Genomic DNA, 18,907 nt, shown 5'->3' with positions numbered 1-18,907 from the left:
AGTGTGTCCAGTGGGGAAAGCAGCTTCATGAATAGTCAAATACATCAGAGCAAATTAATCTGTTGCTTCACAAAGACACACTGGTGGTCCGACGCAGTGATTAATCACCTCTAAAGAGCTCTGTGTTCAGCTCTCTAAATATCCGTAGACAGAGATGAGAGGACCCCAAATATTTGACCTTAATTGTCTTCTCTCGAGGGAGCTGCTTGAGTTGCCACAACTAACAACTCCTCCAACTGTTTCCACATTCTCTGTCTTTCCCCACATTTGTCTGTATTAGCTCTATTCCCACTATGGAGGGATTACTGAATCAGGCCCAGGGACCCCGAATGCTCAGGGGGCCCCAAAGTCTAAATGTCTTTAACTAACATTTCTTGTTGGAGAGTTCTCAGTCAAAAGTGCCAAATCTTTTGATTGTATCAGCTGATACTGCGTCTTATCTAATATTTGTCTTTATTATATTTTTATTAATATTCCCTGACATGATACAGCTGCTCAACACTTATAAAGTAACTTTTTACTGCCCTTTCGCATGGAAAGTTTCAAGTGTGTTAAGCACAGTTTAGAACAAAGATTTGCAATGACATGAAAAAGTTTTGCCGAAGAAAGTTGCAGCGGTGTGAACTGGCCGCTCTGAGCTTGACTCAAGCCAATCAGCTCATTGTGAAGTCTGCTGGTGAAGTCCAAATGACTGCAGACGGCGTGTTTGCTTGCTGCAGCAGGTGCTCCATCCCCGCCCAGCCCTGTTTCCATCCTCATAGTGTGCCGGTGTTGGACGGTGGGTCACTCCTGCTGCTCGCTGTACGTGCTGTTTTACACCGTTTCATCACTACTACAAATGCAGCTGTAGCCAGTATCTCACTATCACTATCCTCATTCCTCATTCAAAATAAACCTGAAAAGCTGCAAATCAGAACAGAGGTACAGAGAGTTGTTGCATAGAGATGATACACCATCTCATCTAGTTGCATTGGTGTGAACCGGCAGGTTTTTAGAACGTCGCAGAACGGTGCTTAGCAAGTAGTTGCCTGTTTCAACTCGTCTCGTTGCAAAGCTTTGGTCTGGGCTTTACACCCGACAGTGATGCATTTAATTTTGACTTGACCAGCAGACTTCACCACAAGCTGGTTGGCTGTTGAAACAGGTGACAAGCTTTACGTTCTAAAACCAGCCACCAGTTATTTGACCGGCTGAGTCGTATGTGACATACTGAAGAGCACAAAAAAAAATCGACGCACAGAATATCAGCACAGGGGTCATCTCTGCTGTGGGACGGCATTCCATCTCATCTTTAAGTGGAATGTCGTTGCTAGCACGTAGCATCTGATCTGACATGTAGTGTGGGTTTGACTGGAAATCCAAACTTAGCTGCAGCTTTGAGAGCATTTGTTTGCACTTACCTTAACACAAGTAACCTATGATCCAACTTGCAAGCTAGGAAATGTGATGGAGTAAGAGAGAAGGTAGGATAGGAAACACACATGCTCGCGCGCGCACACACACACACACACACACACACACTGTGGTGGGTTTTTTGTCTCTCTGTGGTAATTTTGAGTCTCTTGATGGTCGGTACGTGTTAATCTGACATTTGACATTTTGCAGGTGAAGGCCAGAGGGGCCCCCTGACACTTTGGGCCCCTGGGCCTGTGCCCGGTAGGCCTGTTTAGTAATTCATTCATGAACACCGTTACCTGAGCAGCACGTTAAGAAAACAGGCGTGGCTAAAGTGATTTAAAAACAGCAGAATGAAACCACAAACTAAAACAAACAAAAGTTTACAAAACACAATAAAGTACTAACTAACCCTGACTGGAACAAACACCTTCAGGAGGATCTGACCATAGGGGTCATCAATAACTTCCTTAACACCAATCACGTCTCCAGTGAGAGAAAGAGTGATAATAAAGCATGCATTAGACCTCATACCAGGGTTTGCCTCAATGTGAGTGGGGGTTTGGTGCAGGGGCCACACACACACACACTCAAATTACAGCGCTCATGTCTTTGTTACCCCCTCAGCCAAGTGGTGCCATCTTCCAGCAGTTGTTTATTATTGAAATGCTGAAGGCGTATCCTGTTGCAGAGGTAATACATCATCACATAAAGCAGCCGCTGGTTTGTGTGAGGCCCCGACTCACTGTTTCCACGTCTTGAGGAAATTAGGAAAATTGAAGCATCGAGTGCTTTAATGAAAACTCTTCCTATTTCATGTTGGATCAAGTTCCAAGTCACACAGAGGCTTTTTAGACTTGTTGCGTCGAACCCAGGTTAACTCCTTAGATTTGTTTAGCTGGAAGAGGAGCTCATAATCCAGTCACAGCGTGCGCTTCTCCTAACACAAGATAACCAGACGCAGGTCTGTGTTTATGTCACGTTCAGCTCTGTTTTTCTCACAGTTTCCACAATATAGCTTCCATGTGTACCATAAAGTCTTAATGAAGAGACACAAGCATGCTTTGTTAGAGAGCGGCCCCTGGCACCCACTGACCTTCATCAGAAGCTGATTGTTAACCGACCAGATACACACCCTGGCTTCCTTTAATCAATATCAGACACATGCTGCACTGAGGAAGAGGAGATGTTTTTAGGGCCAAGTTTCAAAGCCAATTACGTTTTTACTGCTGAGTTTAAAAAAACTGTCCGATCAAACCGAAAGTTGTCTGGAGCTTGGTTAGATCAGTCATATTCGTCATATTCACCCTTTTTTTCCTTTAAAGCTGGGGCAGAAATCTGGAAAAGGCAAAAAAAAAAAAAAGGGCAGGATTTGAAAATACTCCCTCCCTCTCTGTCCTAAGCTCCAGACAAACATGAGCATATGCACACGCTTCATACAGTAACCCTGTATTTCCCATACAGTAATTTATTTAATCTCATTTCATTGTAGAATTTCCCCCAATGTATTTGCTCAGCCTCTCTTTGCCCCTGCTTTCCCTCCCTGTTTAACAGGCCACAAATGAGACAGGAATTAGCTGCTAGCCACCCCACGATCCCTCTGCCTCACTTCACGCTACTGTGGACTGCCTCCCCGGGAGGAGAGCACGCAGAAACTTGGGAGATGGACCCTTGGTCTGCAGCTGTAGTGGCTTGAATTCAGTTAGCACAAACCCCCAGCACCTGATGGTACAGCAGGCTGGTGGCCAGTGGCAGCACCAGGTTCAACCTGTGTAACAGCAGCAACAGAAAGTTTACTGATCAAGTGGGGAGTCAGGACTGTCTGGTCCCCTGGATCTGGGGTTTGTGCTGGCTGGATCGGGGTTGCTGCTGTCTGGGGGTCTGTCTCCAGAGGTGCTGGCCGCTTGTCTCCTGGCAAGATGGTCTGTGGCGGCGGGGAGTGAGGCAGAGGACACACACTTTGATTCGAGGCTCTAGCTAACGTTAACGTAATAAATGTAACCCTGAAGCTGCAGCCGTGAGCCTTTAACTCCTTTAGCTAAAGGCTAAACTATTAGCAAAATTTTCTCTCCATCTCTGAAACATAACAATACTGACTCATTATCGTTTATTTTACTCATTTTCCCCTTTCATCATCTTTTAGAAAATTGTGAGAAAAATGTCCTCAAAACTTCCCAGACAAACACACAGTCACGTCCTCAAACTGCTTGTTTTGTCCAAACCTACAGATGTGATAGAAAATGTCGAAGTGCATTAATGGAGGAATAACCAAACAAAATTATCATTTCTTTTGCCGTATTTGCCGCATTTCTTCCACTTGACTTTTGAACTTGGCATCTTGTTTGTCTGTTTCCTGTTCGTCTGTCAGTTGACCAGATCGTGGACATCTTAAAGCAGCCTGTGGTCGACGGCTCCCACTCACAATTCCCACGGATCACTGACCTGTCGCAGATCTCTAGTGAAGCTGTTCTCCACAGCAGCGGAGACCTCGACTCTCTGGACGCTTCCCCCATCAGTCTGCCTCCAACTGTCAGCTTTGTCAATGGAAAACATGAGGTATCATCCATACACTGAAGTGTTTCACCAACAGATTAAAATTTTAAATTGGGTCTTTTTTTTTTTTTGCAGTTTTGGGCGTCATTTCTCTTGGTTTTGAACATACTGTTCACTGTCTGGGTTTAGTAAGAGATAAGCAGTTAAAATGTCCAATAACATCACTACTTTTCTATTTAGTTTAGATGTTGTTGAGAAAAACAGATTGTCAGTCAACATTTTTGGTCATAGTCTTCACTGATGAAATAACGCTGATAGGAACGACGTCCAAAGTTACAATCAATCTACCCTTTGTTCCATTCAGGTGACGTTTGCTCCAAAGCTGCCGGAGGAAGCCAGAGGAGACCAGTTTGAGACAGCCACACCTGTTCAGGTAGAGGAGGTGCCAGAAGAAGAAGAAGAAGAAGAAGAAGAAGAAGAAAAAGAGAAAGAGGTGGATGAGGAGAGCGTGACGACCTTTGACTACGGTGTCATAGAAATCCAAACAGAAGAGACACCTACAGAGGAGACACCCATAGAGGACACCAGTGAGACAGTCCCTCATCCAGATACATACCCAGATGTAGTTCCAGACTTGGGCGTTGACGGTGACACGGCCCCTGATGTCTTTCCTGATTTAGAGGAAGTCAAAACTCAAGAACCAGGTGATCAGACAGCAACAAGAACCACCACCATGACCCCGTATATTCACTCAGTGTCATCAGCAGCACCCACCACACCATCAGGACCAGTCCCTCCCGGTGTCTCCCAGCCTGTCACCATTGGAATCTCCACCTACGAGGACATGGAAGGCTCTGCAAGCCGTGGCATTGATGAGACTACACAGGAGGGCTCTGCAGACGGCGCTCTGCCCACCCCGGCTGCAGAAAGCCAGTCTGGTGTCATGACTGATGAGACTGAAGGGCCGGAGCTTCCTACTTTAGTACCAGACACACAGTCACCAGAGACAACCACACAGACACAGACGCAGACAGAAGACTTCGAAGGATCTGCCTCTGGAGAGGACGAAGCGTCAGGACAAGACCCACAGGAGACGCCCAGCTTTGCCAGCACGCTATCACCGACACCTGCAGCAAGTACGACAGTAACAGAAGGGCCTGTAGTTGTGCCGGCTGTTGACACAGTCACAGAGGCAGACTCAGGTGCAGAGCAGCTGTCTGGAGAGGGGGAGGCTTCTGGGGAGCAGGGTGGTCTGGGTGACCCTCAGAGAGAGGTCACTTTTACTGTTTTACCAGATGTGGCAGCTGTGACTTTTGAGGATCAAACCACACTCGCCACAGACATTAAGGACGTGACCTCAGAGCCTAGCACACCAGAATTCTCCACACACCCCTCCCATGTTGCCACAGATGATAAGAAACATCCCGCTGTTATGGCCGAGTCTGCAGCCACAACCCCTGAAGACCACACCCCACCTGCCAGTGAGCTGCACAGAGACCAGACTGAGCATTCTACCACCACCTCCACCCAGACGATGCTTTCCACCACCTCGCCCTTGTACACTTTCGACCGCATCACCCACTCCGTCCCCCAGTGGGCTCTGAGCCCCGACCCCGCTGCCACACCTCTACCAGATGATGAATTTGTGGACTATGACACAGAGATTGCCCCCCTTCTGCCAGAGTCACGCCCGCCGATACCAGAAAGGATCCTCACAGCCACAGAGCACCCAGACAGCACCACTTATTCTGTGGAGGCCAGCACTGTGAACGTCCAAGGTACATGATCCTCATTGTTCTTTAGGCTGCTCTCAGCCCTAGAGTCGTCTCCTTTGGTCTGAATCAGGGACTCGTGTTGTTCCAAAGTTGTATAATTGCCTAGAGTTGGTTCGTGTTCTCACGGCAGCATTTACAAGCGGACCAGATCAAATGCCTTGTGTGAGAAAGCTGCTCTTGATTGGTCAGAATTTCCATGTGGGAAAAATCCAGGAAGTAAAGCAAACGTTGAAGAAGAGTACACTATCCTTGCTGGAAGATGGCAATGTCTAGGTAAAAAACAACCACTTTTTGTGGCATTATTCCTGTAGGAAATGCAGCAATGTCTCAATCAAAAAACAATCACTTTTGCTGCCACTATCCCGGCAGAGAACGCAAGAAAGTCTCCGTAAAAAAAAACCGAAACAATAAATTTTTGGTGCCACTATCCCCACCGGAAATGCAGCAACGTCTCTGCAAAAAATAACCACTTTTTGTGGCACTATCCCCACTGGAAAAATGGCAACATGTCGCCACAAAACACCCGTGTTTGGTGCCTGAAAACACAGCAGTGACTTGCCAAAAAGTCTTCACACCATCCACAATCCCCTCCACTTTGCGATGACAGAGTCAGCTCTCATATAAATCATATCAAATGCCACCTGTAACCTCACAAAATAATGTCACCACCTTAAGTGATGTTCTTAAGCTTGGGAAGTAGTGTAGTAGTTAGCCGGGCATGCTAACGTTAGAGCAGACGATTCATGAAGCTTTTGCTCGTGTGTTTTTGGTTTATTGTGGTTGCAACTTCCCTCTCAGCCACCTTAAAGAGGTACTTGAGTAAATATACTTAGTTACATTCCACCGCTGCTGTTGCTAAGCTGTTATTGGACAGTCTCTGGTCAGGGTTTAATAAATAGTTAATTATGGAGAACACCTAAACTGCAGTACATCATAGCACTGCTAGTGATTCATGTTACTGGAGTTATTTAACAGACTCATGTTTGCATTGTGTCGTTTGTGTAGATCTGCTGCCGTGCTCAACCAGTGTGTGTCACAATGGAGGCTCCTGCTACCAAAAGGGGCAACAAAATATCTGCGTGTGTGCACCTGGATACACTGGGCAGCTCTGTGAAATAGGTATACACATACACACACACACACGTCCTGTCTTTAAGCTAACCATATTGACCCCATACTGACAGATGAATGATGCGGGATAATGTGGCCTGTGTTGTGTGTCTGCAGATGTTGATGAGTGCCAGTGTAACCCGTGCCTAAATGGAGCCACCTGTCTGGATGGAGTCAACTCCTTCACCTGTCTCTGCCTGCCCAGCTACTCAGGAGAGCTCTGTGAACAAGGTCAGCTGCACCTGAGCCACGACAGAGTGCTACTGTCACGCTATGAATGTACAAAGTCAAGGTAGTGCTGCAGTCTCTGTCAGACAAATAGTGAATGGAAAATACGGCTTTTAAATTTGGGCCTTGTCTTAGTTTTGGCCGTTATTAAAAGTCCAACTCCAGACACATTTAAAGTAAAATACTAATACTCATGTTTTGTTTCAGTTTTCCAACATAAAAGCAAAAATAAAAATTTTAAAAGGGGTTGGAGGCATTTAGAAATCAAGGATCTGGCGTCCGCATCACCGAGATGTAAGTGTTACCGTTAGCGCTAGAGGAAACATCGGAGATCCTCAGTCAGGCCTGGACTCAGATTAAGAGTCTGTATTACACCAAAATTAGTGACTAGTAGATGTACCAGAATAGTAAGTATAGTTAGCATCTTTCCTTAAAATAAGTACGTTTTTGATGTGTCAAACTTATGTACGTACAGTAAAATAACTCAACATTGACATTTGCAGTGCGTCTCAAATCACATAATTCGGTCAGTACACTTCCATGTAGCATCCTATGTGCACTATGTACTCATTGGCGTAGTGTGCAAATTAGGGTAGTGTTGTCTCAAACCAAACACGGCACTTAACGGAAATGACGGCCGCAAATTAGCTAGTTAGCAAACTAGCATTGGCATTCACGTTATCGTTCGCGGTACCAAATCATTACAGACTGCTAAATTAACCCAATCAACATACTGCTGGCTTATACCCGACAACAGTATAGTGGTGCTTAGTGCAAAAACCACACGTATTTGTACAATGCAGAAACATTCACAGTCGCACAGTCCTCAGCCGCCATTTGCAGTTTGAAAAGTGGTCCCTTCCCTTCCGCTATGTAGCCAAGATGGCGACCATTGAGGGCGAGAAGTGTCCATAGTTCCACACTCAGCTTCTTGACCATTTTGAGTGCACCATCTGGGTACTCATAGTGCACTGCATTTTTCCATACTTCTCAGTGTGAACGCACTCAAAATATGAAGTGTAAGTACAGAAGTACGCGATTTTAGACACAGCATTGGTTTCACCCAGGACACGCTGTATGTATCCTGGGTGAAACCAATGCTGTGTCTAAAATCGCGTACTGTCCTGTGTTTGTTTAAACCATCCATCCACCCTGACCTCCGGCCTTCACAGACTTTGTCTCTCAAATACTACGTCACCTGGCTTCCTCCTTTGCGCCTGTCATAATTACTTTGGCCACTAGAGGTCACCACCTAACAATAAACACGTCCTTTTAATGGACTAACAGCGTTCTGAACCGACCAGTAGGTGTAGCAGGCCTCTTTTAACACTTACCTATGAGGCTGATAATGTCCATTCAGTAGAGTGATAACTATGGCATTTAATTAGTCTCAAAACCCATGCATACACACAACAGTATCCACGGGCGGAAAAACATCCTTGCAAGGGAGCATTTCTGCTCTGCACGCACAAATTGAGGTCTGCCAGCACAGTCGAGTGCGCTCTCAACCGTGTCTACACGCGCACTCGACTTCTCCCAGAGCTGTAGAATAGAACAAGGGCTCTGGGAGACCTCAGGCACTGTCCCCGTCTCCAGTCTCAAAATGCAATGTTTTGCATTGTGCTACTTTCGATATCGTGCAAGTGTTGAGCAAAATCGAGCAGGTAGGGAGAGTTGAGCATGCGTGTAGGGACGGTCGAGGGCGCACGTAGAGAGGGTCAAGCCCGTGCTTGGAGCACCCTTGGATGCTTTTCCGGTTGCAGACACTGTTGTGTGTGTCATCACACCAGTACACGTTTGCATCAAGAAAAATTAAATTAAACCAGACAAGTTGGAAACAAACCCAGAGTTTATCCAGATTACCTAAACCAGTGGTTCCTAACTGGTGGGCCATGGTCCAAAAGTAAGTCACAGGTCCATTCTGAATGAGCCGCAAGTGACTCGCAAGCATGTCAAGTTTGTAAAAACACACTTTATTTTTGAGTACAGTGAATTTTCAGCACAAAGCTTTTACTTTGAAGTGCCATTTCCTGCTGTAGAGTGAGTAACTAACGGACAGCTGCTTGACAGAGACAGCAAACTAGCTCGTCCACATGGCCAAACACAAGTATGACACTGATACATCAAACTGTGTGGACCCTGAACTAATGACTAAGGAGAAATCTGGACCCCATGAATGGACCAGTTGGGAACCACTGACCTAAACAAATTTATTTGGAGGTCAAACTGAAAGTGAGCTCACCTTTGAAATGTTAGTAATGATCCCTTGTTGCAGCTTACACTATAGTTAGCAGAGTCGGTCAGAACTGAAGTTTATAAACTGTGATGGATGTTTTGAATGGACTGTTTGGATTTTCAATTTGCCGTGTCTTTGAAATAAGTTTGTGTAACCTGGAGACAGAGGTTATTTTCATTTCACTGCTCACGTTCCACCATTTGTCAGACTTCTGATGGCCCAAGCGCCCCAAGCTAATAAATATGTAGATTAATTGGTGCACACAGTGACAGACGTGCACTCAGGTGGATACAGCGTGTAGTCTCCAGTCATGACAGTGTGTAGTGCTCAGCTGTGCTCCAGCACTGGGCGTTGGCTCCTCTGCAGATTAGTTCCAGCCTCTCGTCCAATATTTCTGTCATTACTCAGCAACTAATCGAGGTTCATGCGCACAAGCGGACTCCAAGGATTAATATTTTCCATGAAAAAGATGTCTCTCTCAATATTATTTAAACAAAAATAATTGGAATAATAAGGTCACATTCCTTGTTTCTAATAGTGGGGGCTGCTTGTTATTGTAACACTGAACTGAAGGCTGATTTAGCATCAGTTGTACTAACAGATTTAATCGTCGGGGTATTATTCCTAAAGTAGAAAATAAATCATTGTTAAAGGTTTGTTGGGATTTTTATCAGTGAACTTGAATTCTTAAACTTTTGTTCAGCTTATCGCAGGGTGAGAGCGCACTTTAATCAGACAGGGAAGCAGGCTTTGTGCATTTTATATACTTGTACACACACATTTATGTACTTATATTTATTCAGAGAATACTAAACAGTGGTGGATCTATGAAGTATTTAGATCTTGAGTTATGAAAGAAAATGTTATTTAAGTAAAAGTATTAGCATCAAAATATACGAAAAAGTCCTCATTATGCAGAATGGGCATTTCATAATAATATATATTACCAGTATATTACTGGATTATGATTAAGATGCATTAATGAGTTCATCACTTTAATGTTGCAGTTAAGGTGGAGCTCATTTTAATTACTTCATATATATGACTTTATACACTGTGTTACATGAATGCTGCTGTTCTACTAAACGTCCAGCTGAACACGTTCAGACTCTAAAAATCATCGAATATGAGTATTGAACAGCCGAATCTGATTCAACTGACATATTTCTGAGCCCAAAATACTTCATTACAAGTACAAGTCGAGCCGAATATGTCATTTCACTAACCAGACAGTAACTGTATTTACCATGAGTGCACACTGGTTGGCATGTGCAGGTATTTTGGGCTCAGTGAATAAAGGTGAGAAGGACATTGTTGCGGTCAGGTGTTTGACCCTGGAAGGGCAAATGGTTTTTGACTGCTGTGGCGCAGAAGATTGTTCGACGTGCTGAAAGCTGTGTGTTCGTTTTTTGGCTGAAAATGAAGAAGTGGACATTTATTCATGCTGGTGTGAATAACTATGATGACTGTTATTTTCTGAATGCAAAACAACAAATGGAAGCCCTTTTTAGACAGGAAGTGTACAAATTTGCTGTACCCAAATATTCGGATATTCGAATAATCGTTTCTATGGGTCGGTATTCGTTATGAAAATTTGGTATTCGATATTTGTTTTTTTATTTACTTTTTTTTTTTACATATATATATTTTTGGTGCTAAATGTAGTCTTTTGTTGTTGGTAAATGTAGGTTATCAATAAAAATCAAAACTTTTAAATTGCATTGTTAAAAATGTGAAAATATAGTATCGCCTACCAACTGAGCTTGTGCGCACGGCACACTTGAGCGCATCCGTCTGAGGCTGTGGATCAATGCCAAGTTTTACCACTTCATCACTATTCCCTCTAACTTGTAGCTGTTTTTTCGTTATCTTTTGAATTTAATATGAATTATGGAACCGTTTTTGTCAACGTTTGTTTCCCCCGTTTTGTACAATAAATTATTGTTTAAAGTTTCAACAAGTTTCTTTGGGAGTGCGTGACACAAGTGTGTTTTGAAAACGACCGCGGACTGTCACCTGCTCAACACATCAGTACCTTCGGATGCCATGACAGTAATAGCCAATAATGTCAAAATATCATTTACAGACCGATTTAACAGACGATCACTGCTGCCCGACCCGCAGGTCCATTTGCAGGTCCAGCGGGTCACGGGGCGACCCACGCATCACTGCTCAGCTCAGTCTATAAGGCTGTACACACAGCAGTAAGGCTATAGACATTATATTCTATTCAGGCCGGCAGAACCAGCAGCGCATCGGCTCTACAGTGCACGGCACTGCTGATTAACCATTTTATTGCAGCACAGAGTGTCTGCCAGCAACCAATTACTTGCAGCAGCTTCCTACAACTTGTTTCAGCGGTTCTGATTTAATCAGAAGACAAATTAAACAGGATGACTAGCCAATGTGAAAATCAAAAGAAAGCATAGAATAATGTACTGAAGGAGACTGTTGTGCCATCACATTTTTTTGTGGTTTGAGAGCAAAGATCCAGTCGCCGCTGTGCAAAACTCCACAATACAATTAGGTCCGAAAAAAACGCGGAGTCCGCCACCCGCCGTGAACGAATATTTGAATATTCATTATAAATTCTGCCCAAGGTCCGAATGTTAAAAAATGGTATTCGGGACAGCCCTACTTCTTTCAGCATTGGCAGTATAAAAACAAAATCGGGGAGTGCAGCAAAATGCCGCCTACCTACTTTTGTTTATACAGAATGCGCCTTTTTCGGGGCAATGGGGGGCGTGAGCAAGTAACAAAACGTGTAGCTCAGCGTGTGACGTAAACAGTGACGTGGGAGGGAAGTTGCGGCTGGTCAGTCCTTCAGTGATTCTCTCATAAGTTGGTCCGTCCTTCACCGTCCCCGTCATCTGACGGTTAATGGCCTCTTCGTTTGCGAGGACAAAGAGGGCGCACAATTCCTTGTCTCCCCAGTTGCTCATCTTTACAGTGTCTGTCAGGTTTGCGTTTCCCTCTTGCTACTAGCTGCTCGCTAATTCCTGCTATCAGCTGTTTCCTGTTTATCCACCGCCAGTGGGTCGCACGTGCGGCGTCATCAACAGCTCCTCCCACAAGTCTTCAACAGCTCCTCCTGTGGCGGAAGGGCGCCTCTGTCTTTTTAAACAAGGGTTCCAGCAATATGTCTACCCTACAAGGCGGAAAATTGGGCACCTCGGATCAACTCCCCAGTCCGGCTCCGTGTGTATAAGCGCTCGCAGTTTGCCGGCAAAACGGCCCAACATTCGCCGAAAATCTGGCAGTGTAAAAGGGGCTGGAGGCTGTGGCATCAACCAAAGCAAGCGCATCAGCGAGGTCAGGCTGGGTTAAATATCGCGACTACAGTACTCTACTTAGCTCCTACATTATTAGTCAAAACAATGCAACAATAAATGAAAATTAAAATGTTTAAAGAAATAGAATGGTTATTCATTTCCATATAACTTGGAAAGCAAAAGAGCCGCACTTTGATTCGGTCTATATGGGCACATTTTGTGTTTCAGAACTGAGAACGCTACGATACAATAAAGCAAATCTGAATATGAAGAAGAAAACAAACACTGTGGGGCCACAAAATTAGGCTCCCGTTCATCGTCTGTGGAGCAGCTCCAGACTTCATACTCTATGACATCACAAGTTTGAGACCTTTTACCATGACGATCTGACCTACATTAAAATATATATAAGAAGAGAAAAACAATGGGAATATACAGTAGATGAAGAATGTTTTTCTTTCCCACCTTTTATTGTCTTTCCTTCTGTTTATTGTCCGTCCTCAGCTGAGAGGTGGAGTGAACAGAAAGTGGAAACCCCCGCACCCGTATTCCCAGTCTGCAGGGTGTTTCCATCATGTGCATCCATGTATGCAGGATATATGCAGTGTGCACAACATCACGTAGATGTGTGTGTGTTCCATCCATCCTGATACATACAGCAGCAGATAGACGCACACAGCTGTTCTCTCGCAGCTTTCTGCCAGTGGAAAGATGGAGAGAAAAAACAGATAATTGCTGCATTATTCTGCCAGAAAGCTTTTGCAGCTGTGTGGCATTAAATCAGTGGTAAATACGGCTAAATACTGCCTCGGACTTACTCAACTTCTCCTTCATCTCCTGGACCGAGCTGTGTTTAGGCTGGCTTTCTGTCCTAAACTGATTCTGTGCTCTCAAACTGCCAGCAGCAGAGTCATGAATTAAAGCTCCAGAGACCTCACCTGACCCTCCAGGTGGCTGCACAGCGGAGTTATTACGATGAGGCGGGTTGATGATAGCGAATGCCCCGAAGCCTCGACAGCAGCTTTCCATCACGGCTCTACTGGCACGCGCGTTAGTCTGAAGCCACTGATACAAAACATCCATTGTTTACTGAGCCTGACAAAGCACAGAGCTGATTATACGGCATGCAGTTGTTGTATATCGGACTAAATGTGTGTGTGTTAGTGTGTGTTTGTGCGCTTTTGACCTGCAGACAACTGGAGAGTTGTGAAGGTTAATGAAGTCCAACTGTTCGTTCAGTGAGAGGCCTTTGTACCCGCAGCTGGACCTCAGCTCTCTCTGTCTCTGGTCTGAACAGAGGTCGAATGGAAACAGAGATGAGACAGTTTGATCACGGAGTGTACCCATTTATCAGACGCACGTCTGTGTCAGCTGATATTCACCTTATTGACGGCAGTGGCCGATGTTTTTTCTGTTGTGTCACATCAATTTTACGCAGGCTGAAAAGCAGAGCTCGAGACGAACATCGTCCTGACGTCCCAGGGACAATAGAAAATGTGTCTTGGACAAACAGGGCCACCTTCAGGACAAAAGGCCGCCGTAAACTCGCTATCGACATGTCAGAGGATGCACCCTGTTGTTTCCCTGATAACGCTACATCGTAAACAACAAATCTGTGTTGACATCAGCAGGAGGAGAGCTAGTTAACGTTAGCTATTAGTAGGGCTGCAACGATTATTTTCATTGTCAACTAATCTGTCGATTATTTCTTCGATTAGTCGACAAATCATTTTATTGAAAAATGTGTTCAAATGTTGAAAAATGTCGGTCTGTCTCTCCCAGACCTCAAAATTATGTCACCTAATGTCACGGGTTTTAGTTCACCGTCATGGGAGAGTGTGTAAAGCTGCCAATATTTGAACGTAAGAAGCTGCAATAAGAGAATTTGGGTACTTTTATAGTACTTTTCTATGACTCAAATCGATTAGTCGACTACTAAAATGGTCACCGATCATTGTAATAGTCAATTAGTCATTGATTAGTCGACTAATCATTGCAGCCCTAGCTGTTAGCAGTTAGCAGCAGGTGGCCAGAACTAACAGCTAATCTTGTAAAATGTAGTTTTTGGTGGGAAACCCAGATAAATATAGCTGCTTAAATGAGAATGTTTAAGGAGGTAGATGTGGTCATGATAAATAACTGATGGACTGATATTTGTTTAGGTCTGAGGGTGACGATCTTGACTGCTCAGCTTGTTGTGACATCTTATATACTGACGAAAACTCTGTGTGTGTCTGTTCCACGTTTTGCTCCTCACTGACTTGGTCAATCCATGTGAAATTTGGCACAGTGGTAGAGGGTCATGGGAGGATGCCAATGAAGCAATATTACATCAATTGACCAAAGGGGGGCGCTATAGCAACCCATTGAAATGTCAAACTTTGAATGGGCATATCTCATGCCCCGTATGTCGTAGAGACATGAAACTTTGCACAGAGATGCCTCTCCTCATGAGGAACACATTTGCCTCAAGAACCCATAACTTCCGCTTATATAGATTATCTGCCATTTTGAATTTTTTGAAAAACACTTCAATTGGATCTCTTCCTAGGAAGTTTGAGCGATCTGCATGAAACTGGGTGAACATAATCTAGGGACCAATATCTAAAGTTCCCTCTTGGCAAAAGTTGGAAAACTTACTCAAACTGAGCTTCTATAAGGCAATGAATATTGCGGAGGGCGTGGCTCATCACATAAAGGTGTAGAACATCTCAAGGGTTTCACCCATCACCACGCAACTTTGTAGGCATATGACCACACATAATCTGAGGGGACCCCTCCATTATTGAGCCCATCAAACAAAATGGGGGCGCTAGAGAGCTCATTTCTTATCTAGGCCTAACTGCCATATGGATTTTTACTAAACTTGGTAGATATGTAGAACAGGACGCCTCAAGGTGACTGGAGAAATTTAACTCTAATTGGCAACTGGGTGGCGCTATAACAACAGAAAAATGCTTCAAAATGGCTAAAATGTGACCAATCGCTGTGGCTCCCCCTGTGGACCAATGTTGTTGTTTTTTCTAATGTTTGGTATGACTAAGTCATGGTATGGTATGCTGTACATAATCACGGAAACTGTCAGTGTGTCATTCTGTCAGTCAGTCATTCTGTCTGTCCCACGTTTTTCTCCTCACTGACGTGGTCAATCTATGTGAAACTGCACATAGAGGATTGGCATAGGTAGAAGGTGACAAAGCTACCAGTGGGTATGGACTAGTCTCAGCAACTATCAGATGTATAAAGTGCTGCAGGAATGAGTCCCAAAACCCAGAAATGAGTTCGAATTTTTGTTGATGTTTTGCTGAAATTTGTTGATTTCACAAGGGACACAGGGGACACGCCTCCCTTAATATTTAGAGCATGTGCATGTGTTCCCCACATGTTAAAAACATGAAAGCAGCAGAGGACTTTTATTTTTAGGACATTTACACCATAAATTGTTGCCGAAATGGCACAAACTGATGCACAGAAAGTCACCAGAGTACTGAATTTAAGAGTCTGACTGGCGGAGGACCCCAAACCCCCCACTGTATACATGAACCCCCAATGATGCTGAATATATTAAGCTGTGTGGAGCTTGAACTAATGACTAAAGAGAAATCCTGACCCCGTGGCTGGACCACATCATATGTTGTTATAGTACATCCTACAGATGTGTGTCTTGTTATAGACAGTAATTTATGACACTGTATTTTTTCACCTTGTTTTTTGCAGACACAGAGGTTTGTGGATTCGGTTGGCAGAAGTTTCAGTCTCACTGCTACAAGTACTTCACGCACCGCCGGACGTGGGACGCTGCTGAGAGGGAGTGTCGGCTGCACGGTGCCCACCTGGCCAGCATCCTGTCACAGGAGGAGCAACTGTTTGTCAACCGTAAGTCTGCGATGTTGCACTGATGTTGCATGAATTGAGGATCCTGTGACAACAGCGATCAACAGCCTCATTTAAAGGACAGTTCCAGTTTTCAGCCACGTCACTTTGGTGCAGACTGATATTTCTGAACTATTGGGTGCATTTCTAAGAAATTTGGTTCAGACGTTCATGTTTACTCTCCAAACTGTCAAGTGAAAACATCTGCTGCTGCTTCCTTGTTAACTCTGACTCAGAATTTACTGAACTGGTTTCAGCACACAGTTTTATAATTAAGTGGATCATCATAAAAGAAATGTGCCGCTGCATTCACATTGATGTTTGCACCAACAGATTCTTCTTTAGAGCCAAAACTTCCAAATCTCAGACTCCAGCTGTTGAAAAACTGATTTTGTCTTTAAGATACTGAGACTATTGTTGTTCCTTCCACTGATAAACTAAACTCTGTGACTATCTAGAAGCATTGCTGCTGTTTTATAGGCCAGTGCACTTTGAGAAAACAGCGTGTTTAGAGAGAGGATAGTTGCATCTGTGCTCTAATCCAATCATGAGTGTCAGTAAGATAAAATAAAGTCTTTAAACAGAGACTTTCCATACACACAATCAGACTTGAGCAGCATGTAAACTGCGTCTCAGTTTATTGGGGACACTGAGATGAAATAGACTCGTGCCGTTCATTAAAAGCTGCTCAGCCTGAACGTCTCTTCTGATTTCTGCTCTCGTGTTTGTTCACACTCTTGATTATCACTTCTGCTGCTGCTGCTGCTGCTGTGCACATGTTCACACCGCAAGTGTGTAAATCAACCCATCATCTCCTCCTCTCTCACTCACTCCTCTCCAGACCCCTCTGCATTGTGACACTAACACAGACTCTAAGTTTAACTCTGATGTGTTTTGCCTCTGCAGGTCTGGGCAGTGACTACCAGTGGCTCGGCCTGAACGACAAGATGTTTGAGAGAGACTTCAGGTGGACTGATGGAAACCCATTGGTGAGACAATTCAATAGATCAGTCTGTGGAAGAACCACGAGCATCTAATGAAAATATTTAATCTATGAAATCAGAAGGAAGCCTTGTATTGTAGCCTCCTCCAGTCTGATTGTGGAAGTATCCTTGAGCAAGATATTCAACCCCAAATCGCTCCCGATGGCTGTTCCATCGGTGTGTTTAAACCATGTAGCAGGTGGCAGTAGCTGTGTGAACGGGTGAATGGGAATGAACTTTGGCGTAGAACTGGACTGAAGAACAAGGGACCAGCTGCAGAGCTCCCCGTCCTCTAAAGCCCCGTTTCCACTGAGCAGTACCGTTCAGTTCAGATTGGTACATTTCTTTCTGTTTCCACAGTGAAAAGTTGTGGATGGTACCAACAGAACCGTTCTGTACCGTCCCCATGTTTGGTCCCCCCTCTGTTGGGGTACCTAGCACACAGATCTGGTACTAAAAGGTGGAGCTGTGGACACTGCAGTCTGATTGGTCAGTAGAGGACGGTCACTCTGCTCAGGGCTGAGTTGTGTCTGGTTTTGAGGCTCATGTAACCACTGTTCATACTGTGGAGAGTTTTATTAGCAAACTGTAACTATAAAATGAAAGGATGTTTTGCTGCCTCTCACAGCAGCTGGAGTCTGAGAAAAAATAACTTCATTCACTGGGCCGACTGCCGGCAACTTTTAAGGTGGAACGTTAACTTGTAATGTTACTCAATGCATGAGTTGATGACGTGAATCCATCAGCACACCTTAAATTTCACTGTGACAACTCTGACCATCACTTTAGTTTTTGTATGACACACACTTTTGTTGTTTAAAGAGAAAAAAGAAAGCGTTGCGGAGCGTTGTTCCTGTGGGCTCCAGCAACACTAAACCCCTGAGCCCACATTTAAGAGCACTGTCTGCAGTGGAAACACTAGGGTCTAGGTACCATGTCTGAAGGGTTACTGTTGGTTTCAGTGGTACCATACTGAAAGTGTTTGGTGGAAATGGGGCTTTATTAAGAAGTTAAGTTTTCTAATGTTGTTAAAGGTGTAAACATCAGTGGCTTTAATGGTCAAACATTACACTCACAAATACATAATCTATTTAGGGATGTTCAGGCGACACCGTTGCACGTCTTCTTCTGCTGTTTATTTGAAACAAAGCAGAAACATAAAACACGTCCTGTGTGCTGGTCGTGATGCAGCACCTCATATGTATTTACTCACGATGACGCATTCTCACACACATTGTGCGTCTGCTGGGAAACACTCAGCTGTTGCAGCATGTGAGCTGGACTCTGCAGTGAAAGCGAGGCCTGAAACCTGACACTGGCGGGACTCTGCTGTTGTCATGTGTTATCATTCAGAACAGAGGCACACCCTGCCCGGGGTGAAGCTCTGTACGTACAGCAGAGCGCCTGTTTTGTGTAGCATGTAGTTTATGTAGTTTTGTTTTCTCTCGGTTTTTCTTTTTAAACAAACCAGAGCAGCTGATTTGTGGGTTTGCTCCTGCAGGAAGCTTTAGGGTTGTTTGGGCCTGTGGAGCTGGTCGTCCC

At 44.4% G+C, this 18,907-nt stretch overlaps 1 protein-coding gene across 2 annotated transcripts in view; it reads left to right on the top strand.

The window, feature by feature from the left end:
* LOC125905549 (versican core protein-like) overlaps positions 1-18,907 on the top strand; it is a 51,731-nt gene that overhangs the window by 27,171 nt on the left and 5,653 nt on the right. For both annotated transcript variants that reach the window (XM_049603569.1, XM_049603568.1), the window contains exons 8-13: positions 3,764-3,951; positions 4,253-5,666; positions 6,669-6,782; positions 6,891-7,004; positions 16,227-16,385; positions 17,289-17,371. In XM_049603569.1, coding sequence (XP_049459526.1) covers positions 3,764-3,951; positions 4,253-5,666; positions 6,669-6,782; positions 6,891-7,004; positions 16,227-16,385; positions 17,289-17,371 — 2,072 coding nt within the window. The remainder of the gene's footprint in view (positions 1-3,763; positions 3,952-4,252; positions 5,667-6,668; positions 6,783-6,890; positions 7,005-16,226; positions 16,386-17,288; positions 17,372-18,907) is intronic.

This window comes from Epinephelus fuscoguttatus, linkage group LG18 (assembly GCF_011397635.1).
Source record: "Epinephelus fuscoguttatus linkage group LG18, E.fuscoguttatus.final_Chr_v1".
NCBI classification, from domain to species: Eukaryota; Metazoa; Chordata; class Actinopteri; order Perciformes; family Serranidae; genus Epinephelus; species Epinephelus fuscoguttatus.
This window is presented reverse-complemented; position numbering and strand designations above follow the sequence as displayed.